A 17,556-nucleotide genomic window follows, 5' to 3' on the forward strand; every position below is an offset into this window, starting at 1 on the left:
TTTGTGTGCACTTCACTGTGAAGAGCCTGAAAAGTGGCAGGACTGGAAGAACAAATACTCCTAGAATCTAGATCCAGTAAAGCATTATTTAAGCTAGCTATATACTCTCTGAGCTCACTGGCTCTTCCTAATCTATCGAGGTTGACCTCAGCATCACATGGGCATCAGGTCATGGTTCCTCATCCTGTGCATGTGGATTTTGTAGGTTCAGATTCATTCACAGTCACAGCCTCACACAGGGAGTAATAAACTTTCGAAAGCACATACATTTCTTTAGTCAACTCTTTCTGCAACTGTGATACTCCTACTAGTATGTAATTATTGCTTAACTGTCGGCAGAAACTGTCAACCGGCCCATCGTTTAGTATTCACTGTGATTTTTCTTTAACTATCCTGTAGATCTAATTTACGATCAAGCGTGGTGCTTAGGTCTGTAAATTTTGACGGTTCAGATCTTGTTCGTGCTGCGCTGGACCACTGATCGGCTGAGTGTAACTTGAAATGTAAGATGAAACAAAGCGGTCCATCTAAAATACTAGCTATGTGTGATTGGACTATTTGGTATAATTTGTAACCCCACAAAATTTCACTGATAAAGAGGTTAGATATCTTGCCTCCATAGAATTGATGGTATCTAGTGTGTAGACCCTCCTTCTCCATATCTCTTTCTTTCGCAAAAATAAAAAAATAGACAATATACAACACCTAATTAACTGCAATATACTCGTGCTAATTTGACAAATATGCTACTGTATGTTATCTATTTTTAGATTTTTGCCATTCCTTTCCAATTATGTGTACATTTTTGTCTCAGAAATTCCATAGACGTCATAATCTCATTTCAAACTAAACAATAATGTAGCATTTAAATTTTTATCGATATGACCAAACAATTCATCAGAGAATATTGGCATGTAAAAATGTTAAATTTTAATTATGCAACCATCAATTTTCTTTAGAAAGTGTAAAATCATTTGTACATAAATTTTGGGCTTTATGTCCATTTGAAACACAACAATTGTATAGGAAATAATTCAATTCTAGCGGTAATGGGGAGAAATTCTAGCGTTCTAAAAGGGCTTTACTTTTATATAAGTAATTGAATTATTTTTTAATAATAAAAGCACAGCTTTCGACCTCTGCACCAACAAGACCAACAAGACGTAGATGCGTCCATGATGCACACAATAAGTAATTAAAGCATGCGCCTTTTATTTCTAACTTGAATTACTTAAAGATTTGTGAAATTTTAATTAGGTAGAGTATACACTGCAGATTATGTACACAATAGAACAGTACGCAGTTAAAACAGAAAAACATGAACTGAATTAGTAAAAGCCCTACCTATATGTACTTACAAAACTTCAGATCTTGTCACAACATTCTGCTGACAAAAGACTACTGAAAAACCAAGCAGAAAAAACAATTCTTGTGGCAACCTGTTCCAAACCGCATCAAGAAAACAGGGAGTTTTTGTTGGCTACCTCTTATTATAGCCAAAAAAACACCACAATTATTGGCTATTCACAAGTAACTCCCTCTCCTCTTCTACCTCTCGCCCTTTTCTCCTCGTTTTCTCTCCCTTTTGTTACCAACTGAACTCGAGTGAGATCCATATATAACCGAGCAACTACCACCGCCCATCTCTCACCCTCTCTCTTCCATTGGTACAAGAGCAAGAAGCAAGGACAAAGAGGGAACAGGAGGAAGAGTGAAAAGAGTGAGGCACTATAGAGGTGCCTACTTTGCTTCCAGTTGCTTCTTCTCTCTCATACTGGGGAGAGAGAAGCGGGAGAGGATATGGGCGAGATGGTCATGGCCGGGTATGGCCTGGACAAGGCGGTGCGGGGCAGCGTCAACCTCGACACGCCGTGCGGAGCGCTGCTGCGTGAGCTCGAGGTGCGTTTCTCCGCAAGAAGGAAATGTGATCTGGTCATTTGTTCGCGGCGTCCTTGATTTGCTCTGTTTCTTTGCAAAGAACTGTTCGGATTCGAGAAGAACAGATCACGTCTTGTTGGTTTCTTCATTTGCTTGTTCCTTCCAATTATGAGGCAGTCGTTTTGTATCAGGAATGAAGTGCTTTCTTGTTTCAGAGAAAGTTGCAGTTTTTTAGCCATTTCGAGATTATGATATCTTCATAGTTCTTCAAGACAAGTGCAAACTGTGTACAAAATATGCCCAGAAGTTCAATTTTTTCGGCTGCCTTCGGCTTCTTGTAACCCCCCCCCCACCCCCCCCAAAAAAAAGTGGCGTTCCTTTGAAGAGATGATACGATTTGGATAGGTAACAGTAGGAAATCTGTTGCTTCTGCTGCTTGCAGCTTTCTTCATTTGAGCTTTAAAGATGCTACCCTTAATTTACTGTCGAGTTTTCGTCTTGATTTATGTGTTTCTTAAGAAGCAAAGGGAATACAGATTTATTTTCCCCACTGATATAACCATTCGAATGAGGCCAAAGGAGGCTTAAAATAAATCAGTGATGTAATTTGCAATCATAATTAGGAGCGTTCCTATTATGCCACTGGCTGACATAGCACGAGAAAGAAGAATGTAATATCATGTTATGCTCGATAGCGCTAACTGTGTCTTTTATTTTCTTTTGGGGGCATGTAATCAGCCTGCTTGTTCATCGAGCCACTAGCAGGCACCTTTTTTTGTTGCTTGTTGTGTCCCATTTCATGAGTTAGTAGGTAACATATTTTTAACGATACGCCATTACAGTGTACGTGAACAGCAATCTGTTTACCCTACTTAAAAAGAAAATAGCACTCTATTGATCAGACGAATACATTCATTTTGAGTTTGAAGATGCTTATATTATCTTTTGTTTTGAGTTGCATGTAGCGATCATAAATTGTGTTCAGGTGCTTGCAGAGATTTTCTTACGAATAAACTTTTTATTTTATTTTATACATTTTTCCACCTTGTTTGATCGTCTGACAAGTGAACTTTGTTTTAGCAAATATGGACAGAGATCGGGGAGCGTGAACAAGATAAAGATCGCATGTTCCTCGAACTCGAAACGGAGTGCATGCGCGTGTACCGTCGAAAGGTTGATAGTGCCAATGCAGAGAGAGCCCAGCTCCGTCAGTCATTGAAGGCCAAAGAAGCACAGCTTGAAGCTCTAGTTGCTTCTATAGGGGAAAATACCCCACGATTTAAGGTATGTTTTGCCATAAATTTTCGCCTCTTGCTCAAGTGTTGAGCTTATGGACCTTGAAAATGTTGTCACTTATCATGTAATTCTAAGTTTTGGTTTGCATATCAAGACAAGGATATTGTTAGGTGCATTGTTTAAAACAAGTATGAAATCACTGCCAATGCCATGCTGCTCCGTGTGTAGAATATATGATATTCTGCGGGTTAGCCATCTTTTTTCAGTTAATGATGAAAAGATAGCATAGTGGATTGCGTAGCTGAGTCACACGGCTGGTGTATGGTCACGTCAGATGGGTGCACTAGAAAAACAAGTGCAAAAATTAGCTCACGGAACCGGAATTTTTGTTCATTAGAATATTTATAATTGTAAACCATCTATTCATTTGAAGAATTGTTGAATATGATTCTTTCTTGTAATCTAAGCCTACCTGGATTGTACATCTAGAACTTTCTTTCGGCCACAAAGTGTACTATGAAGCATACTTGTTCAGTGACAACAGTCATGTGAAAATCCTTTTAATAATGGCATTTATGCAAAAGAAGAAGAAGAAAATATCGTGGGGTCTTCTGGCCCACAGCTTCTTCGTGCATCAGACACTGCCGAAAGAAGTTATTGCATATGGAATGTGAAGATAAATAATAGCATTATAAAAGTATGCCAAACAAAATTGAAATATTTTGCTTTTTTTTATTCTGAATACCATGCCATATGTTTGAGAATAATAAAGATTCATGTTTAACTGTACCGGAGCCAAAAAGTTTGTGTCTGACATTATTGTTTAGTCTGAAACAAACCACCATGTTCCATGATTAAGTAATGTGAGATATTTATCTGTAGGTGGATGGAAAGCACACATCGTTGAAAGATCAACTTGCTGCGGTGACACCTCTACTGGAAGATCTTAGGGCAAAGAAAGAAGAAAGAATCAAACAAATATCAAATGTGCAATCTCAAATTGAGAAGATAAAAGCACAAATTTCTGATCACAGTTATCAGAGCAATAATGATTTAGTCAAACATCTTAATGATGATCATGATTTGTCGACCCGAAGGCTTTCTGATCTTCAAATGCAACTGCACAATCTACAGAAGGAAAAGGTAGCAATGATCTTGACTTAAAATGGTTATTTGTGGAACTTGTTTCAATTCAGTTATCAGATAAATCTAAGTAGATGTCATGTGGGGCCTCCAGTACCGACGTCGGCCGCGCGTCCAGGAGCAGCAATCGCCGGCACCGAGTGGCTAGGCGTGGATTTAGGCATGCATGCATGCAGATCGACATGCAAGGATTGCTAGAATAAAGGAGTTTGTTTCCATTTGTTAGCAGGCCACGGGCCTATATAATTCATGTAATCGGCACTCTTTGGGGAAGGCAAGAATGACCAACCCTAATCCTCTCTCTTCTTCCTAATCTCACCTCCATCACCATTGGGCAGCCGGGCAACAACCCCGACGCCATTACCCGTCAAGGCTACGAGCTCCGTAGCCGAGGACCCGCTGTCTTGGGCATCGACGTCCTTGACAACCTGGTATCACGATCCAGGCCTTCCTCACCCAGCCGCCCACCATCGCCACCACCGCCGTCCCGCCCTTCCTCTGCGCCGCCCACCCCACGCCGCACAGCCGCCATGAGCGATCCCAACGCCCTCCAAACCACCTTGAACGCCTTGGCCGCCTCCCTCAAGTCGCTGCAAGCTTCGGTGGAAGCCAACTCGCTGGCGATCCAGCGCCTGCACGACACGCGACAGCCGCCACCCTCGTCGTCCTCCGGCGACAAATCCGCCTCCGGCGAACACCATCAAGATAGGCCTCCACGATTCCAGAAACTGGACTTCCCCAAGTACGACGGCACGTCGGACCCTCTCATCTTCATCAACCGGTGTGAATCTTACTTCCGCCAGCAACGTATCATTTCAGAGGAGCAAGTCTGGATGGCGTCCTACAACATGGACGACGCCGCCCAACTCTGGTTCATGCAAATTCAGCAGGAAGAAGGCACTCCCTCGTGGCGCCGCTTCACCGAGCTCCTGAACCTCCGCTTTGGGCCGCCGCTGCGCTCCAACCCCTTGGGCGAGTTGATGGCATGCAAGCGCACGGGCTCCGTCATCGACTACCAAGGTCGGTTCGAAGCTCTCCTGCCTCGCGCGGGCTACCTCACCGAGGACCAGAAGGTGCAAATCTTCACCGCCGGGTTGCTGCCGCCCCTTAGCCTCGACGTCGAGCTCCACAACCCTCAGTCCCTCGCCGTCGCCATGAGCCTGGCCCACAAGTTGGAGCTCCGCGATCAGTGTGCCGCGGCGGCCGCGCCACCACCACGCCCAGGGCGTGATCACCAGAGGGGCATCCTACCGGCGCCACCGCCCCGTCTGGCGCTCCCAGCGCCCAACACGGCGCCCGCGCCAGCGCCACAGCCGGTCACCGTCGAGGGCCGCCAGGTCAAGCGCCTGTCGCAGGCAGAGATGGAGGAGCGCCGCCGCCTAGGCCTCTGCTTCAACTGCAACGAGAAGTTTGGGCGAGGCCACAACTGCGTCTGCCAACGCATCTTCCTCCTCGACTTGGCGGCGGCCGAGGACGACACTGACTCTGAGACAAACGAGGCCACTCCAGCGGAGCCCCAGATCTCACTCCACGCCATCGCTGGCGTGCGCACCAGTGAGACCATGCAGATGCATCTCATGATGGGCGGCACCTCCCTCCTCGCCCTGATCGACTCCGGCTCGACGCATAACTTCATCGCCGAGGAGGCGGCCGCCCGTGCCACGCTCCCGACCCTCACCCAGGGCCAACTGCGGGTCACAGTGGCCAATGGCGAGCGCGTCCAGTGCCCCGGCGTGTTCCGCAACGCGCCGTTCTCCATCAATGCGGAGGAGTTCACTGCGGATTTCTACGCCCTGCCGTTGGCTGGGTACGACGTCGTCCTGGGGACCCAGTGGTTGGCAACGCTGGGCCCGATTCTGTGGGATTTCGGCGCCCTCACCATGTCCTTCTGGTGTGGCGGCCGCCGGATATGCTGGTGCGGCACGGCGGCTCCCACAGGCTCTGCGATCCAGGCCTGCATCGACGCCGATCTCCTCACCGCCATCCTCGAGGAGTTTGCCCCTGTCTTCGCCGAGCCCTCTGGCATGCCTCCGGCACGCACCCGCGACCACTGCATCAACCTTCTGCCGGGATCCGCCCCGGTGGCTGTACGGCCGTACCGCTACCCCGCCGCGCACAAGGATGAATTGGAGCGCCAATGCGCCGCGATGATGACCCAGGGCATCATTCGCCGCAGTTCCTCGGCGTTCTCGTCGCCGGTCCTCTTGGTCCGGAAGGCCGATGGCTCCTGGAGATTCTGCGTGGACTATCGTGCCCTGAACGCCATCACGATCAAGGATGCGTTTCCGATTCCGGTGGTCGACGAACTACTGGACGAGCTCCGCCATGCCCGCTTCTTCACCAAGCTCGACCTGCGCTCCGGTTACCACCAGGTTCGGATGCGCGCCGACGACGTCGCCAAGACCGCCTTCCGCACCCACGACGGCCTCTACGAATTCCTCGTCATGCCGTTCGGCCTCTGCAACGCGCCGGCGACGTTCCAGGCGCTCATGCACGACGGGCTGCGACCTTTCCTCCGCCGCTTCGTCCTCGTCTTCTTCGACGACATCCTCATCTACAGCGAGTCATGGGCCGATCATCTTCGCCACGTGCGCGCCGTCCTCAGCACGCTCCAGCAACATCAGCTCTTCGTCAAGCGATCCAAGTGCGCGTTCGGGGTCGAATCGATCTCCTACCTCGGCCACATCATCTCCGCTGCGGGTGTCACCATGGATCCCGCCAAGGTCCAAGCAGTGGCCGACTGGCCGCAGCCTCGCTCGGCGCGGGCGGTCCGGGGCTTCCTCGGCCTGGCAGGGTACTACCGCAAGTTTGTCAGGGAATTCGGCACGATCGCCGCCCCCCTGACAGCCCTCCTCCGCAAGGAAGGGTTCTCCTGGACGCCGGAAGCTGCTACGGCCTTCGCCGCCCTCAAGACAGCCGTGACGACGGCGCCTGTTCTCGCCCTGCCCGACTTCAACCGCGCTTTCGTCGTCGAGTGCGACGCGTCCAGTTACGGGTTCGGCGCAGTGCTCCTCCAGGACCAGCACCCGCTGGCGTTCTTCAGCAGGCCGACCGCGCCACGCCATGCGTCCTTGGCGGCGTACGAACGTGAACTCATCGGCCTCGTCCTCGCCATCCGCCACTGGAGGCCATACTTGTGGGGACGCCGTTTCGTGGTAAGGACTGACCATTTCAGTCTCAAGTTCCTCTTGGATCAGCGCTTGGCCACCATTCCACAGCACCACTGGGTGGGCAAACTCCTCGGCTTCGACTTCTCCGTCGAGTACAAGGCGGGGAACACGAACACAGTCGCGGACGCCCTTTCTCGTCGCGACACGGAGGAGGCCGTGGCCCTGGCTATCTCGGGCCCCCGCTTCGACTACATCGACCGCCTCCGACAAGCTACGTCCACCGATCCGGCTCTGGTGGCGCTCAGGGACGAGCTGGCGGCGGGTACACGCGCGTCTCCCTGGTCGCTCCTCGACGGCCTCGTTGCATTCAAAGGCCGCCTCTACATCCCGCCGGCATCGCCACTGCTCCACGAGGTGCTCACCGCCGTCCACGACGACGGACACGAGGGTGTTCAGCGCACGCTCCATCGCCTCCGACGGGACTTCCACTCGCCCAACCTTCGCAAGACGGTGCAAGATCACATTCGCGCCTGCGCCACCTGCCAGCGGTACAAGTCCGAGCACCTGCACCCCGCTGGTCTCCTTCTACCGCTGCCCGTTCCGACGGCGGTCTGGACTGATATCGGCCTCGACTTCATCGAGGCGCTCCCGCGCGTGGGCGGCAAGTCTGTCATCCTAACGGTGGTGGACCGCTTCAGCAAGTACTGCCACTTCATCCCCCTCGCGCACCCGTACACGGCGGAGTCGGTGGCCCGGGCATTCTTCGCAGAGATTGTACGCCTCCATGGCGTCCCGCAGTCTATGGTCTCCGACCGAGATCCCATCTTTACATCGGCATTCTGGCGCGAACTCATGCGGCTCACGGGCACCAAGCTCCACATGACGTCGGCGTTCCACCCGCAATCAGACGGACAGACAGAGGCCGCGAACAAGATCATCGTCATGTACCTCCGCTGCCTCACCGGTGATCGTCCTCGGCAATGGGTACGTTGGCTCCCATGGGCCGAGTTCATCTACAACACGGCGTTCCAAACGGCACTCAAGGACACGCCCTTCAAGATCGTCTACGGCCGTGACCCGCCCACGATCCGCTCCTACGAGCCCGGCGACACCAGGGTTGCAGCCGTGGCCAAGTCCATGGCGGAACGTGACGAGCTGCTCGCCGACGTCCGCTACCGGCTTCAGCAGGCTCAGACGGTGTACAAGGCCTACTACGACAAGCACCACAGGGAGGTCCACTACGCCGTCGGCGATTGGGTCTGGCTCCGCCTCCGTCAGCGTGCCGCAGCGTCCCTCCAAGTTCCGACAACGGGCAAACTTAAACCCCGCTTCTACGGGCCGTACCGCGTCGCCGCCGTCATCAACGACGTCGCCTACCGCCTGGAGCTGCCGGATCGCGCCCGCCTTCACGACGTTTTCCACGTTGGCCTCCTGAAGAAGTTCGTCGGCACGCCCCCGACGTCGCCACCGGCCCTACCGCCGATCCACCACGGAGCGGCGGCCCCAGAGCCCGACCGCGTCACGCGCGCTCGCCTTGCCCGTGGCGTTCGCCAGCTGCTCGTTCACTGGAAGGGCGAACCCGCTTCATCAGCATCGTGGGAAGACCTCGACAGCTTCGTCGCCCGCTACCCCACGTTCCCGCTCGAGGACGAGCTGATCGTCGAGGGGGGGAGAGATGTCATGTGGGGCCTCCAGTACCGACGTCGGCCGCGCGTCCAGGAGCAGCAATCGCCGGCACCGAGTGGCTAGGCGTGGATTTAGGCATGCATGCATGCAGATCGACATGCAAGGATTGCTAGAATAAAGGAGTTTGTTTCCATTTGTTAGCAGGCCACGGGCCTATATAATTCATGTAATCGGCACTCTTTGGGGAAGGCAAGAATGACCAACCCTAATCCTCTCTCTTCTTCCTAATCTCACCTCCATCACCATTGGGCAGCCGGGCAACAACCCCGACGCCATTACCCGTCAAGGCTACGAGCTCCGTAGCCGAGGACCCGCTGTCTTGGGCATCGACGTCCTTGACAGTAGAGCCATAGAAAATGTTTGATTTTAGCTAAATCTCTTTCTTGCCTGTCATATTTGTAAAAGAGAATTTTCTCTCCTTGCCTTTTTGTTCAGTCCGATCGCCTTCAAAAGGTCTTCATATATGTGGATGAAGTGCACTGCCTCTGTGCGGTGCTTGGGATGGATTTTGCAAGGACTGTAAAAGAGGTGCATCCAAGTTTGCATGGAACCAACGCGGAAAACTCAACAAACATCAGTGATAGCACTCTTGAAGGTCTTACTCAGACTATCCTGAAGCTCAAAGCGGAAAAGAAAACAAGAGTTCTGAAGGTGATTTCTCGTAATGAGACTAGGGTGGCAACTCCTTTTTGTTTCGTTAACTTCTCTAACTATTTGGTCAATGTTTTCAGTTGCAAGAGATTGTGGGAAAACTTCACAAGTTATGGAATCTGATGGAGTCAACTGAACAAGAGAGGAGACACTTCACCAAAGTAGCAGCTGTTCTTGGATCTACCGAGGAAGAGATTGCCTCTCCCGGTATTCTATCGTTGGAGACAATTCATGAGGTTCGGCAACCAGCTGTGAGTTAATTGTTTCTTTACAATCCATTATTAAAGCTCACTATTATTATTATTGGATTCTTTAGGTAGAAGAGGACGTCGAAAGGCTGACTAAACAAAAGGCGAGTAGAATGAAGGAGCTTGTTCTAAAGAAAAGGTTAGAACTAGAAGACATCTGCAGAAATGCACATATGGAGCCTGATGTGAGCACAGCACCAGAAAAGATTATCGCATTGATTGATTCCGGTATTTGTCCTGCTGAGATGACATACAATTGAAAATTGCTGGTGATGAAAACTTTGAGTAATCTAAGAACATTCCACATTCAGGTTTAGTGGATCCTTGCGAACTCCTTTCCAGCATTGAAGGGCAAATAGCAAAAGCAAATGAAGAGTCCTTAACAAGGAAAGATATCATGGAGAGAGTAGATAAATGGCTATCTGCTTGTGATGAAGAGATATGGCTAGATGAATACAACCAAGTAGGATTCTTTCATCCACAAAATGTTCTATTTTAGGGTGCATAGATTGCATATGGTTTCTGCCTTTTCCTTTATTGGCAAGTTAGTATTGAATATCCAAATTAGCTGACAACATATAATGTGCATCTCCGCTATACGCAATTTTATTGATGACTTTCAAGTTTACATTGTTTCCTCCTGCAGGATGATAACAGGTATAGTGCTGGCAGGGGTGCCCATTTGAATCTCAAGCGTGCAGAAAAGGCAAGGATACTCGTTCAAAAGATTCCAAGTGAGTCTTGGTTTTTGTATCTGCTAATTTATTTTCGTGAACTGGACTATTGGGATCCAAATTTTGCAAATCTAGATATAATGTTTTTAGTGTAACTGTGCTGATGTACTTCTAACATGCTCAACAAAAACGTCATGTTTCATATGCACAATCTACTAGCATATTTCTATAAAGATCCGCTTACAATCACATGTTTACTTGGTATGGAATGTGATCATAAAACTAATTGTTTTTCTGTAGCTATGATTGACAACTTGATAGCCAAAACTTTTGCATGGGAGGATGAGAAAAACGTTCCATTTTTATATGACGGGGTAAGTCGCAGAGCTAGGCCACCATATTTATCAGACATCATGTGCACTAGATCTGTTCCATATAATGAAGAAACATTGAATTTGCGTGTTAAGGTTCGTTTGGTTGCCATTCTGGAAGAGCAAAAACTCAGAAGGGCGCAAAGGGAGGAAAACAAGAGGCGCTGCCGGGTATAAATTATACCACATTCTGTACCTTTTTTTTGCATTGCGACCACAAGAAAAGAGTCCTTGCTCCTACACTTACTGATTAAATCTTATTACAGGACCAGAAGAAGCTGCAGACTTTATTGCTCAAGGAAAAGGAGTTGATTTTTGGGTCCAAACTTATTCCCAAAAAGACAAGCAGCTTCAACAGGAGGACGAGCAGCCATCATCCGAATGGAAATGGCAGTGGATTCATGACCCCGGTGCCCCGTCGAGTTTCAGCTGGCAGTGCCACCCCTGAGCTTCTAACCCCTCGCTCGTATTCCGGCCGGTACAATAACTACTTCAGGGAGAACAGCAGGTTGACAGCCAGGCCACTGAATTTCTCGACAGTTTCCAAGGAGGATAGCATGTCATCCTTCGCCTCTATTAGTGGCTCGGAACCTGATTCTCCATTGTATTTGCACTAAGTGTGAGATCTCCAAGCGTTTTCTTCTGCTGGTTTCCAGGACCTTGCATAGTTCATCGCTTGAAGTTCTGCTGATCCTGGTTTTCAAATGTGACGTTCCAGGTTAGGGAGGAGATTTGTTGGCGAGAAGGATGGATAGCGTCAAGATTGGACCACTGTGTGTTAGCTGTTAACATTGCTGATGAGTGATGACAGATTGTGACAGGATATTTAGATAAGATTGCTTGTAAATATAATATCTAGCATTCATGGTTCTGTTGTACCTCCTAATTGAGCTGTAAGTCGTTTGGTTAGGAAACACGCGAATGCGAAAGTTGTGCAATGTATTTTGTTGTGTGCTAAGTATGTTAATTCGTTTTGAAGTTCTGTACTTCAGGTTGTGTATCGGTTTGCATGTGAAGAAAAGGGATGAGTTTTTTTGTCAGAAAAAGTGTTGCATCGAGCCTTGTCTTGTACATTTATCTATTGGATCACAGCTGGTGTGCCATGGGAATCTAACGCCCATCTTTTTGTCAGAGTTAGAGTGTCTTGCTTAGTGGATCACAGTTCACACATGCAGCCAATCGAGATGCTTTGTACGCGTCACATGGATCTTCTATCCTCCATGTTACGATTCATTTGATATAGTACTCAGATCTCCAGTAGCTGCAATTTGAGCTCAACAGTCAGCATTGGTGTAACCAGCATTGGCAAAAGAAATTAGTTGTAACTCTACAAGGCAAAAGAATATGAGAATGCGAAGAGAAGCAGGGAAAAGAAAGATGGTTTCTAGCATACATCTTGGTCCTGGATTTCCCGGAAATTATCCAAATGACTGAAATTTCAAGCAGAATCATCCGATGTGTTTCTGTACAGTTCGCCAACAACATTTATCGTTCGGGTGTAAGCACTTAAACCACCACCACCAGCCTATCCAGTCGCTTTTGGCATCGCTTCTCTACTACAAATAGAGAAGCTGAATACGCACCTGAAGGCTAACTTTGTGTACAAACAGAGGAGGGCCTAGATGAGGAACAAAGCTCTACTATCCGAACACAGTCTTCCCACAAGGTATTCGCAGGGCGACTGCAAAATAACCTGCAAGAAAATGATAAAGAAGTTAACCATTCTGTAAGCAATATAAAACAAATCACTTGATAACGAATGAGCGGAAAGGGGGTATAGGCTGGTATTTGGTATAATAATTCACCAGAACTGGAGTTTTATGAGTCAGCTTGTGAAAGGGCGAAAGGCTCATAATGTTGTCAGTTCTTCTATTTTTTGTGAAATAAACCTTATAGCGCATGTCCTCCTATTCGAACAAGAAAATAGTTGTGCAAAGACAAGCACCCCTTATTTCAAACCACTATAATAGTTCCCTTCTCATCACATGGATTACTAAGGACCTTTCAGTTTACAAAGAACCCAGAATTTATTCTGGCTGTATGTGTAGTTTGTATTAACAAATAAATAATGGGGGAAAACTGTTTTTATCACAGTACAACATCATAATAGTTGCGGTATACTATTATTAGCCACGACAAGGATATTCTAGGAACACCAACCACATATGTGACTAAGTTAATTAGCATAATTCATTTTTGAAATGGGGCGTGGAAACCTGCAATACTCTATAGACTACATATTCGAGAATAATATACTCGTTAAACTGTATGTGGCCTTAATGTCTTTCTAGCTGGACCAGAAAACTTCACATTTTCAACCAGTCTGACTTCTGTACTATTCAGCACCTGGTTGCCTCTTACCAATACAACGCAATTTTTTAAAAAATGTTCGATCACTACTACTGATCCACCGTACAGAAGTTGAATTACAATATAAAAACCATAAGAACAACGAAGTCCACCGTATGTTTCTAAACCGATAGTTAAAAATGCAGTTGGTTGTGATTCTTGAGGCAAAATTCTAACATGAATCCAACAAGGATCACATCAAATGATCAAAGTAATCAATCTTCCACCGACTAATCCAATAACATAGCAAAGGGCCATGGATAAGTGAATCACCGGCTGGTGAGGCTAGTGGTGGTGAAGAGAAATTATATCTGAACATTAAATCGCTATTAGGACACAACCAAGTAGAACCGTAGAAAAAACACATAATTCCTGGAACCACGTAGTTCAAGAAATCTGCAAATGCATGAAGGCAATTTCTTCCAATAGGTATTGCTCTAAATGACTTCACAATGATTATTCAGGACTTTAAGCAAATGGTAGATCCAATATCATGCACTAGATGCTCACTAAGAACAAGTTTCTTGCGACAAAAATGTAGTAAGCATGCTTGCTCTCAGCACAACAGGTTCATGTTATGCTCCAAACAACATCACAAACTCACATTGATCCTAACAATTCACATTGGATCGCACAAGCTGACGGTCTAAGAATCCAAGATAGATGGCGATTAAATAACCAACAGGACTATGTTGACTTGTTGCTGATACAGGCATACCATGTTCGTAATTACACACACTTGAATTTCTTCCCTTCCCCCTCTGTGAGATCACGATCTGAAACTACTGGTGAACCTTTCTAAATCCTACTGCAATGAAACAAGCATTGCACAGTACAATCGATCGAGATCACACAACAAGATACAACTTCTAACGGAAGCAATTCGCACCAACCGGAACCCAAGAGCACAGATCATCAGTGCATTGCAGGAAAACAATACCTTTGCTCTCAAAAGTCGAAGCTTTTGAGGTACGCGGGATCCTTCTTGGCCCGCTCCTGGAACTTGCGGAACCACCGGTCCAGGATGTCCGTGGGCACCACCAGCTTGCCGCCATCGGCGCCGCAGAACGACTGCATGAAGTTGAACAGGTTCTCGCCGACGCGGAGCGCGACGCGCTCGGCGCGCTGCTCATCCGGGGGCGGTGGCAGCGCGGCCGCGTCCTCTACGGCGACGCCCAGCTTCGGGGGGGCCACGGGAGGCTCCGGCTCGTCGCCGGCCTCCGGGAGCGGGAAGCTGGCCGAGGGGCGCGCGGGCCCGAGTGCGCCTAGGAACGCAAAGGGGCGGTTGGCGGCGGCTTGGAAGTAGACGGCGACGGCCTTGCCGGGGGGAAGCGCGGCCGCGGCCGCCGGGAGCAAGAAGACGACGGCGGAGCGCGGCGCGGCGGCGAGCGAGAGCGTGGAGAGGTCGAGGAGCCATGAATTCGGCGCCACCTGCGCGAAGGCGGTGGCGTCGAGGGGGAAGGTGTGATCCGGGAAGACGACGCCGAACATGGCGGGTGGCGGGCGCTCTGCAGCTTCTTGGATGCCGCTAGGGTGTTTGCATTAACGGCGGGGCGCGGCGGGGCATCAGGGAGAGCTTTGTCCGGCGATTTGGGGTATGGACTATGGACATGGAAAGCGAGGGTACCTTCGGTTGGGTTCTAGGGGAGAATAGACGGTTCTAGAAGGTTGCAGAGTTTCTGCAAGTTTTGTATCCGATTGATTCTCCACTGAATTTCTAAATCCCACTCTTGTATCTTTATATGAGTAGTCTTTCTAATAATATTTTTTTTTATAAATCTTATTCTCTTTAGCGGACTCTTAATCTTTTTATGTGTCACCAATGAATGGATCTCACCCATCATCTCTACCTTTCTTTTTTCTCTCTTCCTCTCTCCTCTTCACGAGCGAATAGAGCAATACTCAGCGTGGACGAGACGACGGCTCTGGCGAGCTAGAGAGGGAGAGAAATCCTACATGATAGGGAGGAGAGAGAGCAAGCAAGCAAGAAAGGAGAGAGAGCATGGCCCGGAGACCAACATGAGCGCACGGTATGACAATGTTTGTGGCACAATCCTAGTCGTCCATTTCATATTCGACGGCAAGTAAGCACAACGTCCAGCTGTAGCCATGGTGGCCGGCCGCGTCAAGGCGGCCATGGGCTTCTAGCGAAGCTCGGCGACACCTAGATCCTCCTTTCAATGTTAGTGACCGAAGTTGGCGGTGACAACCGACAACCGGAGACACCGCGGCGAAGGTCATCTAGCGACGCCTGAGGTCAGAGAGCTTGTCCGCCTCGTTGAGGAGCTACAAGAGAGGGAGTCGCGCCTTCGGATCGAACTACTGGAGCACGCCGCCCTAGAAGTCGTTGAAGCGGAGGACTAGGAGGTCGAGGACGATGTCGTTGGTGGGTCCGGTGTGAGATTGGGAGTTTAGCTGGTTCCCTACTTTTAGCTAGGATGAAGGGGGATATTGAGCAACTCTAAATATTAGGAGTCATATAAGATATCTGTTGGAATGATTTTTGGGACAAAATCCCTAAATGTAACTATACAGAGTTATATTGGACATATCTTAGAGATGCTCTAATCAGCGCGCACCTACCACTGGTAGCAGTGTAGTAGATGATCTGGATGAGGATGTATCCTTGTATTTGGTTGGTTGTATAGTACTACCTCTATTTTCAAATAGACATCGTCCTAGAATGTGTGAAGTCAAATTTTAAAAACTTTGATCATTAATATACACAAAACTATTAAGATTTGGCATATGAAAGTAATACCAATAAATTTATCATGAAAAAGTACTTTCACGCCATCAAATTTTTATCGACTTTTATCAAGAGTTAGTTATAAAAAATAATTATCAAACGTGTTTGTTGGAGACCATGTCGATGACGTAAATAATAAGTAAAAAAATAAAGGTAGTACAATTTATTGAGGACCAAATCATCCAACTTGAGGGAATATATTATTATTATACATCTGGTTCTAGAAATTTTGGGAAACAAATTCTATAGGACCCGATCCTATAAAATACACTCTTCCCTGTGATGATACGTGTCCACTCCCTCTTTCTCTTCTTCAGCTCAGCCATTGGATCAGAGAATGGATGACATGGATGAGGTTTTATAAGGATCTTTCTGGATAAAATCCTATAGAATTTGCTTCTGAAATTTTGCCAAATGACCTAGTCCTAGACGGCTCTACACACGTGTTGCTCGTTGTCGCCACTTTAAGCGTTCGCTCACCTCCCGGCTCACCTCTCAGCTAATGTATAGATACCAACGATATGACAGAGGAAAAAGAAAATACGAACAACAATTTTTTTAGCATGTATTTTGGATTAAAAGACTTAGCATAGAAGTTTCATAGTTGTAATTAGCAAGTGGGTAAGCTTACTACCATAGAGAGGAGGTTACCATAGGAAGCTCATCCCACCAACTAAATAGAATCTTGTGCAATCCCGTACACTCAACCAATACAATCAATCAAACATGCAGTTTGTACCACTCCATCCAGGATGATATCATCTAGGTGAACCATCACATGCATATTCTAGTTGATGCAAGCAACCAAATACTACTTAACTGGAGGCAAAGTTTGTCGCGGCGCGGTCGAGATGTGGGTAAGACGAGAGGATGTTTGTGAGGAACCGTCCAAATGTATTCCAATTAACCATCAGGACGATTATTTGCTTAATCACGATCACGATGATTAATCGGATACTATCTCGGTATCCCGACACATGTTTTGTGCCCAAGATCGGAGCAAATGCCTTTTCAACATACAACATCACAAAAAAAAAATAAGAAAGAGCTAATAATTAAATTAAATTACAAGTTCTTAAGCATTCAACCATTTAGAACAAAATATCAGAAAAACTATGCAACAAAAAAGTAATATCTATCAACACCAAAAGCTAGGTGAAACCATACGCCTTTAGGCTCCAACGAGAATGCATAATGGGTACATATAATAGCCCGGCTCCAACGAGAATGCATTGAGGCATTAGTAAGGAATCGGTCATATGGTTAAGTAAATTTCATACGCGAAATGCAACTTGACATACACATGTGAGCTTCTATATTTAACCATAGGTATCATTCGATCCCATAATTATTACAAGAACATATGTAACTGGAACCATAATAAGCATATCTGTAAATAGAACCAGCTTAACCATAACCCAGCGTGCCATACCACAACATCCCACATTCACAACTTTACGA

The 17,556-nt window shown here is 47.6% G+C and overlaps 2 protein-coding genes across 3 annotated transcripts; one reads left to right on the forward strand and one right to left on the reverse strand.

Moving 5' to 3' along the window:
* Positions 1–1,554: 1,554 nt before the first annotated feature.
* Positions 1,555–12,074, forward strand: LOC133916562 (65-kDa microtubule-associated protein 6-like). Of its 2 annotated transcripts, none has more exons than XM_062360286.1 (12): positions 1,555–1,899; positions 2,959–3,162; positions 3,997–4,257; positions 9,489–9,704; positions 9,785–9,940; positions 10,021–10,180; positions 10,264–10,415; positions 10,599–10,686; positions 10,927–11,000; positions 11,094–11,168; positions 11,264–11,579; positions 11,716–12,074. In XM_062360286.1, exons 1-12 carry the CDS (start codon positions 1,801–1,803, stop codon positions 11,718–11,720), a joined length of 1,806 nt encoding a protein of 601 aa, XP_062216270.1. In that variant the 5' UTR covers positions 1,555–1,800; the 3' UTR covers positions 11,721–12,074. The 2 variants fall into 2 exon arrangements, with proteins under 2 accessions (XP_062216270.1, XP_062216269.1); XM_062360285.1 differs by having other exon boundaries at positions 1,556–1,899; positions 11,264–11,616.
* A 284-nt stretch (positions 12,075–12,358) lies between these two features.
* Positions 12,359–15,044, reverse strand: LOC133916563 (protein OPI10 homolog). Its single transcript, XM_062360287.1, has 2 exons — positions 14,287–15,044; positions 12,359–12,690 (listed from the first exon to the last, which is right to left on the reverse strand). Exon 1 carries the CDS (start codon positions 14,835–14,837, stop codon positions 14,295–14,297), a length of 543 nt encoding a protein of 180 aa, XP_062216271.1. The 5' UTR covers positions 14,838–15,044; the 3' UTR covers positions 12,359–12,690; positions 14,287–14,294.
* Between the last annotated feature and the right edge of the window lie 2,512 nt (positions 15,045–17,556).

This window comes from Phragmites australis, chromosome 4 (assembly GCF_958298935.1).
Source record: "Phragmites australis chromosome 4, lpPhrAust1.1, whole genome shotgun sequence".
In the NCBI taxonomy this organism is placed as follows: domain Eukaryota; kingdom Viridiplantae; phylum Streptophyta; class Magnoliopsida; order Poales; family Poaceae; genus Phragmites; species Phragmites australis.